The sequence below is a fragment of the Colias croceus genome, chromosome 3 (genome assembly GCF_905220415.1).
Source record: "Colias croceus chromosome 3, ilColCroc2.1".
NCBI classification, from domain to species: Eukaryota; Metazoa; Arthropoda; class Insecta; order Lepidoptera; family Pieridae; genus Colias; species Colias croceus.
In genome coordinates this window covers 833,315-843,198 of record NC_059539.1, presented here as the reverse complement: position 1 = coordinate 843,198, position 9,884 = coordinate 833,315, and the positions used below count along the sequence as shown (strand labels likewise).

At 34.9% G+C, this 9,884-nt stretch overlaps 1 protein-coding gene and 1 non-coding gene across 2 annotated transcripts; one reads left to right on the top strand and one right to left on the bottom strand.

The window, feature by feature from the left end:
- Positions 1–546: 546 nt before the first annotated feature.
- Positions 547–9,737, bottom strand: LOC123706367. The gene is made up of 12 exons (XM_045655615.1): positions 9,495–9,737; positions 8,349–8,658; positions 7,827–7,895; positions 6,673–6,786; positions 6,113–6,170; positions 5,664–5,720; positions 5,373–5,439; positions 3,645–3,737; positions 2,934–3,025; positions 1,529–2,002; positions 1,010–1,198; positions 547–659 (listed from the first exon to the last, which is right to left on the bottom strand). The coding sequence occupies exons 1-12, from the start codon at positions 9,645–9,647 to the stop codon at positions 644–646; spliced, it is 1,692 nt and encodes a 563-aa protein (XP_045511571.1). The 5' UTR covers positions 9,648–9,737; the 3' UTR covers positions 547–643.
- On the top strand, positions 4,788–4,869 carry Trnas-uga. Its single transcript has one exon. It is a non-coding gene; the product is annotated as a tRNA-Ser (tRNA).
- Positions 9,738–9,884: the final 147 nt, after the last annotated feature.

Below are 9,884 nucleotides of genomic sequence, written 5' to 3'. Positions count from 1 at the left end.
CTTGCGTCGCAGTATCTGTTTTGCTATAATATGAGCGACGGTGGTGCCCTCATTTTTTATCATCTCTTTTGTGCCGCACTGTATGACGCAAAAGGTCAGTGTCTCTCTCTCATACAAACTTTTTTTTGTGTTATACCAACAAAGCAATAAAAAAACCATTACTAATATTAAAATACAACCATCTTGCAACTGAAAAAACAAACAACAATGACATCGCCAATTGGGGAGAACTAACTGGGCCGGCCTAAACTATTTTTTTTTTCAAATCTCGCCGTGTTCAAGACAAGCGATAACATCTACAGTGGAAACCTTGGTGGAAACGCATACATGTGTCAACTGTCATCTCATGACTAAGCTTTCCGCCTGCGGCTTCGCCAATTTTGTTTAAAACAAAAAATACATAACCAATTAAATATTGAGAATTTTGTCTAAAAATGCATATTATGAATATAACCTATGTTAAATTTTGAGTATGTTAATTCATACAATCTTGATTATGCTAATGATACGTAGGCAAAATCGGTCTTTTTGAAATAAAACAAATAGTAGGGTTTCATCAAAATGTAATAAATAAATATTCTCTAACAAAGTAAGGCTATAGGATGAATGCAGTCGCGGCACAGAACGAAGCTATAAGACGCCATCACCTTCGCATTTTCCTGAATAAAAAAAAAAAAATTTAGTGATATTTTGTAAGTAATATTTTGCAATAAAATTTATATATACTAGTTAGGTTAAACTATGTTCTATATTTTAATGCCTCTCATATTTTTATCGGAGGAAAATAAGATTATGGTGAATTTCGACTTAGCTTAAAAATCACAAATCGTTACAATTTTTATCATTACTCCCAAAAGTTTTGATTATAAGAAACATAATATTTAAGTACGGGAAATAACAATTGCACAAATTAATTAAAGTATTTGCATGCCCAAAAGTTGGATATTTGTGCTGGAACATTTAATATGTGTGTATAAAATCCCAAAAAGTAAATATTTTGAACACTTACCGATTCAACGGTTTCTCCTTATAAACAATCTGTTTCCGCGCCCGCCTCGTTCTTGTCTCTATCAACAAGTCGCTGCTGCTGTCGCTCACGGGGTCGCTGTTGCTGTTGTTGCCGTGGCTGTCGTTGCTGTTGTTGCTGTTGTTGCGTTTGACCCGACGGGCCACGTGCGAACACGGGTCTGACGATTCGCTGCAATTTTTTTGTTGTAAGTGAGGGTAGTAGTAGAAGCATTGGGAACTTATTGTGATTTTTTAAATGTATTGACAAAATTTGCTAAGCCAAAATAAAAATATGATAAAATGAAAGATATACGTAGTTAATTTCAGAAATATAAAAGCTTTGGTAAAAACTACAATTAATGGTAATTAAGAATTTTCAAAGCATATCAATAGATTGCATTTTCATCATACCAAAAGCAAGATTCGTTTCGTTACAAATAAATACATAGTTTAAAAAGTTTACGGCGAAAAAAAGTATATAGTCTGTTTCTTATAACAAATATTAAAAAAAACTACTCACGACACAATAACCCTAGCGTCCGTAGACCCGTTAGGGCTGGGCGCGTCAAACGACGGGAACCGCTCGAGCCTTCGTAATCTCACATCCGGGGAATCCCCGCTACCATCCAACTCCCGGGACAGTTTCACCCTGTCCCGGGACACAGACCGTTTAGCCCTCACAAGCGGGGACTGATTTCCCGAACCCCCGGAATCCCGTCTCTTGGAGAAATTACTTAAAATTGGCGACTGTGTATCGGAATCTCGCAACTCTTGCTTCTTCGAGAAGTTCCCTAAAACTGGGGATTGTGTTTCGGAATTTTCTGAATCCTGTCTCTTAGTAAAACTTTGTTTGAAGTGGCTTGTGTTCTGAGAAGTGGAAGCTCGTGGGGAGAAGCTTTGCGGTGTGGATACCATTTGCCGTTTCGCCGGTACCTCGTCGTCTTCGTCGAGACGCATTTTGGCGACTAGCACTTTGAGTACGCGGCCATTGTTGCTGGAAAGTAATTACTTTATTGAGTTTTTTTAGTTCTTTTGAGTCAAAGTTGCCAATTTATTTAAATGTTCCGACTTATTATGACGTATTATGTTAACTTTTTTGTAACATTATAAGTTATTGTTATAAATAACTGTACAATTATGTTTGCGAAAAAATTACTCAAATCAAAGCCTATCCATTATGGGCTGTTTATTCGCTCAATCAGCGATTCGAAGTCTCTAAATATGATCTATACATTATTATAATAAAATGGTAGGAAAGTCAAAATTATATATTGAATATTTTTATAAAAGAATACTTGGGGCGTGAACTACAATAGATACTGAAGCCAAAAAAATTGTTTTTAGAATTGTTTTACTGTTTTTCTGTATGTATGTCCGGGCTAGTCGCAAAAAGTACTGCATCATGCATGGATTTACTTCAAATTGGGTACAGAGATAGCTTGAGACCTGAGGAAGGACATAGGATAGGTTTTATCCCGGAAATCGCACGGGAACGAGAACTATGCGGGTTTTTCTTTGACTACGCAGAAGTCGCTGGCGGAAAGCTAGTTATACATGTTAGAGCGTGGTTGTATTACGTAATTAAATACTGATATAATCTTTCTTAGACATCTTTACTCGACCAAAGTCAAGACAAAAATGACTCGCAACTGCAGACGACCGTTATTTATAGGACGATCAAAACAACTATTCGAGTGGCGTGACTGTGTGAGTCAGCGCAGGTGTTATTTGTGTTGTTTTGATCGTTATTTTGAATATGACATGTAATATTATTATTATTTGATAATTAAATGATTATTAATACTCCTATCCATTTTATTAAGTTCATCAATTGATTACTTTTAAATTATAATTTTATCGTTAAATTAATCGCGCTAACATACATATTTAAACAATTATCACATGCATATACAGTTATAACTAACCTGTAGCGCCTGCGCGGCGAGAAGTGGGGCGAGCGCGGGGTGGCGGGGTGCGGGGACGACGCGCGCTTGCGCCGCTCCGCCCCCAACGCGCACTGTGCACACACATACATACAACATTCCATTAATTAATTCCGGGCCGTCGTTCGAAGAAAAAAAGAACGTCTCTTTTAGAGAGAACGAGATAATTTATTACCATCGCTGAGGCACGCGCCCTACACTTTGTGGATCTACGTTATCCGAATATATTTAGTTAATAAATAAAATAATAAATTTAAAATGGACAAATAAATTTATTTTTACTTTCATTTCATCTCAAATAATTATTTACATGGAAACACGCCCTGTGCACACACATACATATTATACGCGGTTATCTTTGAGATAAAAACATTTTGCATTTGCATATTATCGTATACCCACTTATTATACATTTTCAAACATTAAATCAATTTATTTGAATTATATGTGTTTTTATGTGTTTTCTATTGCTTAACTGTAATAAAACATTTTCAATCATTGTAAACGTTAAATAAATAATAGTAGATACAAAATGAGCATGGGCTTCAGAGTTAAAAAAAAAATCATAATTTCAAGACATTTTCGTCAAAAATGAGACTGTTCCTTTAAATAAAACTTTAGTAATCATTCTCAAAATAAAATTACAATCCTTGAAATATAGCTTGATAACTGAAAAAAAAGTAATAAATATACCTCTGTATCGCTGTCATTGTGTTGGTTTGTCGGCATATCGTCATACTCCATGATATCAGGCGCTATGCTCATGCGATTCCTTCCTCTACGCATCTGTAGTCAACATAAAAAATAAACATATTTATGGACATAAAATCGTACAATAGAATATATAAATGATCCGCTGACTACCGAACTAGTTGAAAACTGTGTTGTTATTTTAATTTAATTAATTTAATAGTTGACATATTTTATGGACACTTGCAAAAGTTTAGATTCATAAAAACGGGGTTAGAACTTCATTTGACTATCTTTAAAGGTATTTGTTTGCCTCTAATCGAGTGCTAATAAGCTGAAAATCATAGAAACAGCTGTTTGTATTTCAATTCTTAACCATACTTGTATATTTTTATTTTCTACTAGCTTCCGCCCACGACTTTGTACGTGCATCCCCGTTGTTCCCCGTTCGCAAGAATTTCGGGAAATCCTTTCTTAGCGGATGCCTACGTCCTAACATCTACCTGCATGCCAAATTTCAGCCCGATACGTCCAGTGGTTTGGGCTGTGCGTTGATAGATCACTATATCAGTCACCTTTGAGTTTTATATATGTTAGATAGATTTTTTTAATAGGTAAAAAAAGGAAAAAATATTTATTGAATGAATTACAAATACCATTTATTGCCTAGATAGTAATTACAAATTGATGTAAATAACATCTGATTATACCTAATACAAACAAATATCAAGCTATAGAAACACATGTATCAATAATACATTTTTTTGCAATCATCATCATCATCATCATCAGCCCATATACGTTCCCACTGCTGGGACACGGGCCTCCTATGAGGGTACAGGCCATAATCCACCACGCTGGCCAAGTGCGTGTTGGCGGATGACACATGTCGTCGAACTTTTTAATTCTTCGACATGTCGGTTTCCTCACGATGTTTTCCTTCACCGTTCGAGCAGTGGTGATGTTACAACATGCGCAGATAAATTGAAAAATCAATTTATTTCCTGCGCGCTCGCCTGGTCTCGAACCACGGACTTATCGATTCGAAGTCCGAGGTCTCACCACTGAGCCACCACTGCTCCTTTTTTGCAATGCTTGTTTTTAATTAATATTTTATTGATAGATATATTCAAAAGGTTGTATACAGCTGAGATGTCCGAGTGGTTAAGGAGTTGGACTTGAAATCCAATGGGTTATACCCGCGCAGGTTCGAATCCTGTCCTCAGCGAAAAAAATTCTTATTTTTTACACTTAAATGTAAAAATACTTTTATTTTTTCCCACACTTTTATGACTTTTGTTTGTATGTTATTAGGAAATTTATTTTTATCCTAAGTTTTTTTTTTTTTTATTGCTTATTAAGTACAATTACTTTAATTAATTTGATGTTATATTATCACTGAACGTTGCATAATTTGTAAAAATAGAACTGGAAATCGTTCTATTAAAATTTTAGAACAATAATGATTTGAATTTAAACGCAATCGTGTATTAATAAGAAATGTTATATCAATTTTATGTATTTATATTATACTAGCTTAACGCCCGCTTTGTCTAAAACCTAATAAATTATATACTAAAACCTTACTCGAGAACCACTCTATGTATTAAAAAAACTGCACCAAAATCTGTTGCGTAGTTTTAAAGATTTAAGCATACATAGCAACATCGGGACAGAGAAAGCTACTTTGTTTTATGCTATGTAGTGATGTATAACTGCAAATAAACTCACATTAACTTTATCATTGGGTTCATCCAGTAACCAGCTGGGTCCTTCCAATGGGTTGTCCAGTCTACTTCTGAAATATAATCATATTCAGCATAAAATAAACATAATACGTACGCTTTAAAGAAAAAAAATATTTCTATAAGTAAAAAAATATTTTTTTTTTTAATACTGAGCGAGACTCGATGCAAATATAATGAATAAATCGCTAAATTCGATATTATAATATGATGATAAATTAGATTCGCTAATCGAAAATTTCTAAATTTCGTAATTAAAAATGATGAGTAGGCATACCTCTGTGGTGTGATTTCATTTTCATCTGATTCTTCAGCAACAGCATGCAATCTTCGTCTGAAATCAATATAAATATATAAAACAATTTCCTACTGCCCAATAAAAATTTATCCTGGCGGTACTAGAAAGTAGTTGAAGCATAATATGTATTATAATAATATTATTAATTTCAGTTTCAGAAACAAACATTAAAAAACTCTTTCACTTGTTTGGTTTATATTCAAAGCAATATTGAATATGGCAAGCAAAGTCGAAAAAAATACGTGTGGCACTCGGGGACTGCCGCGGTAAAGTTATTGCATACTATGCCTTCAAGCCACACCTCCGCCCGTCGGAGTGGGGAGCGTGAGGTTTTTCGTTACGGAATTTATGGATTCGGTCCCCGCGCTCAAGGCCCGCGATAGAAGCTATGCAATAGCTTAATAAGAATTGATTTAAAATAAACTTACGAGTCTTCAAATTCTCCTGAAATGTTTGGTTCCTCCTCAATTATTCTGTCATCGCTTTCTGAAAAGAAGCAAATGTTCATGTTAGTTGTTAATAAATGAATAAATTAAATTTAAATTTTAATTTTTAAACCTATTATATTGTAACTTGTAAGCACTGTTAGCACAGAAAATATTATAAATTAGGTTGTATAATTACTTTCTATTACTACTAGTTATGCCGCGCTGTTTTCCCCGCGGAAAAACACGCAAATCCGTCCAGTATTAATGTCTGTCATTTCTACGTAATATTATGATACAAAATGCTTCAATTTTCTTGTTATATTTCATCTTATTGTTATACTTATGCATATAAAGCACAATGAAAAATATTTAATTCATACATATTAATACATTCTTCCTGAGTCTGTATTCCCCGGCGAGTACAATATGGGGGTCTTCAAGCATAGAGTGAACAGGTACCTTCTAGGGAAGCGCTTATCATTTTGGACTACATCTCAGCTTAACATCAGGTGAGATTGTGGTCAAGTGATTCCCTATTCTCAATAAAAAAAATACATTACCATTCAAACCCATCCCGTCAATTTCGTGAGCACTATTATTAGCGATCTCCTCTGCGTCTCCATTATTTCTATTCAGTTCCTCTGCATCTATCCTCGTCAATGGTATATACACATCTGAAATATTAAATATTATTATGTTTATGACAAACAAAAATATATTTCTTTATTGACTAGTGTCCCAATTTCCTACCAAAAGTTGTTAAGCTATTGCATAGCTTTTATCTCAGACTTTGAGCGCGGCGACCGAATGTAAAAATTCCGTAACGAAAAAACCTAACACCCCCCACTCCAACCGGCACAGCGATGCGATGCTATGCAATAGCTTTACCGCGGCAGTCCTTGAGTGCCACACGTATTTTTTTCTATCGGTTAACTATGCTGCTCTCTAATATAAACATGAAATATTATATTTTATGTTGTCATTTTCGTGCATTGCGCAATGCGCATGGCAACATTAATAATTTAATAAATTTAATTAAAAGGTGGTATGTTAACTGTACCGGATGTTAGTGTTAACACCGTTATCCTTGAAGCCAGTGGTTTGGTTGCACTTATAGAATGTAAACTCAAAGAAAATATTTCTTTTTTTTTTTAAAGTAGTATCAATTTTTTCATCAAAATTATTTCAAAGTAGATGGAGCGCTGGAAACGGCTCTTGATCAGACACCCCTTCCCACATCAACCACACAAACTCAAACTCAAACATTTATTAACACATTAGACTTACTTACTAAAATTTTTTTTACGTGATAACGTCTTTAAAATCGTTTTAGTCGGGTGTCACACCAAAACCTCACGAGCGCGATCGCAGGTATAACGAGAGAGAGAGACGGACCGATCTCCTGTCTCATCTCATCATAAGAGCCAGCGCGCACGAGCAACTTTGTCTCCGCAACTATTTTGTCTCTCCCGCCCATGGGCTAGTATGAAAGTGCGCGAACGTAGCGACGCAACTCCCCATAAAAATTGATGGGAGAGACAAAATAGTTGCGGAGACAATGTTGCTCGTGCGCGCTGGCTCTAAGACGTTATCACGTAAACATCTAGATCATAAACCTACTTTACAAACAACCAATTTTTTTTTATTTTATTCAATTTACGTTCAATAAGTATATAACAATGTATGCATTATCATAATACAATGTTTTTATTACCTTGTAGCATATGCATGGGCATGGGCCTAAGACCATTCAGATTTGAATTAGTTGTCCTACTTTCTGGCCCTAGAAATAAAATTATATCAACAATGTATTGTTACTGTTATATCTTTTGATAATTTAAAATATTGAATTTATATTTTTTGGTTTTTATGGCATTCAAATGCTTTATAAATATAAATTTATAAAGGATAGAAAAATTAAAGACTAATTTCGATTGCTCAGGCGGGTCACGAGTGGCTGAGTTGGTTAGGCATCCGCCCCGGAATGGCGCGAAGGATGCGGGTTCAAGTCCCGCCTCGTGATCGAATTTTTTCTATCCTTTATAAATTTATAAATTTAAAATATTTACAAATTGGATTACTTAAAGGTTTAATTTTACATACCAATAATGAACGATATAAGTTATTTTATGTATACAAAGCTTTCAATTTAACATATTATGTGTAACAATTATTTCTTTCAAAAAAATGGAACTGATTATGTATTGTTATAAAAATAGACAAACAAAATACTCACAATTGCTACTATTATTATTACTAGCAAACAATGTCCTGCTCAACGACACCACTGGCTGTATGGACTTCCCGCCGAGCATCATCGGAGGTACCCTATGTACCTTGTCCGGGGAGGGCGTATTGCTAAGATTGCTCCAGCGAGGCATCACAGACTCCTGGTTCTCTCTGTCTTGCATGTAGCTTTTTGCTAATTCGGAGACGCGCGCCACTGCGTTTGATGCGTGCACGAGGTGTGATAGGGCCTCCTCGACAGCCGATTGTATGGCCGCATCCAATTTACGAGCGTTTGTGGTGCCGTTGCTTCTTAGCATCTGAAAAAATGTGTTTTTTTTTTTAAATAGGACGTAGTTTTTGCGGTACTGTAGCAATGCCCGACCACTCGATCAATCAATCAAATGTCTTCTACTCTTTCGATTTTAAGTGCCTATGAGGCACCCCATGGCCCATGCATTTAAATATTTTCGCTATTTTTCCGACGAGTTCGACTAACGCCCACGCGACTAAGCCGCCGGTACCAGCGTTCACACCATCGTTTTTCTTTTTGTCATTGCGTACTAAGACCCCTGTAGAACCGCCATCCTGTTAAAAATGACTCGAAATTTTGTGTCAGTATCTCCCGGTCTAACATTGGAATGTCACTTCTGCTGAGAAGAATTGGTAAAAAACTTGTTGTTTAAACTTTTCACTACTTTGTCCAAACTGTATAATAAACCATTAATATTTATTGACTGCTAACAATAAATGTGTTGTTGTTGTTGATCTGGTCTGTCCTGTTGTTGATTTATTACTTACATATTCCATGCAATTTTATAATGAACATTTTAATAAGAAAATATTTGTTTGTTTGTGTAAGATGCATTTCTTAATTATAAGATTCAATAAATACTTCATATCAGGCGATAAAATTGCGAAGTAACATGAGATGAAATCTCTTAAAGGCTTGTAATTTCAAAGTTTAAAAGCTCTGATTAGCAGCATATTAATATATATTGAATTATACAGTACTTAGTAAATAGTTTATATGTTTTTTTAAGAGGCGCCTGTGAAATGTTAAATACTATTGAGCTCATGTCTGAAGTTAGGGAGAGAAAATAGCAAATGCTTCGAAAATGGCGTAGACTACAAAGTTCTACTGAAAAATACTTACACTAAGCTTTAGCCTTAACTCACTAGCCTCTTTCATCAGTTTTATCTTTTCATTTTCCCTTTTAGCTGCAATCATCTTCCAATGTTGAAGTTTTTGAACTAATTCGTTATTTCTCTTTTGCAAATCTTTTAATTCACTTTCTGAATTCGACATCTTGAAAACACTTAAGGCACTTATTCTAGAAACGTTTATTCATACACAGTTACAAGTTTAAACAATAATAATTATTTAAAGCTCACTAAACAAGACGCTTTTCAACGATTTCAATAAAATTTTCTAACATAACATTTTCAAACAGATAACATTTTAATCATTTCACAATGACACTGACAGATACCAGGCATGGAAAAATGGAAAAGAATAGGAACAGATAGGAACAGTGTGTGACAT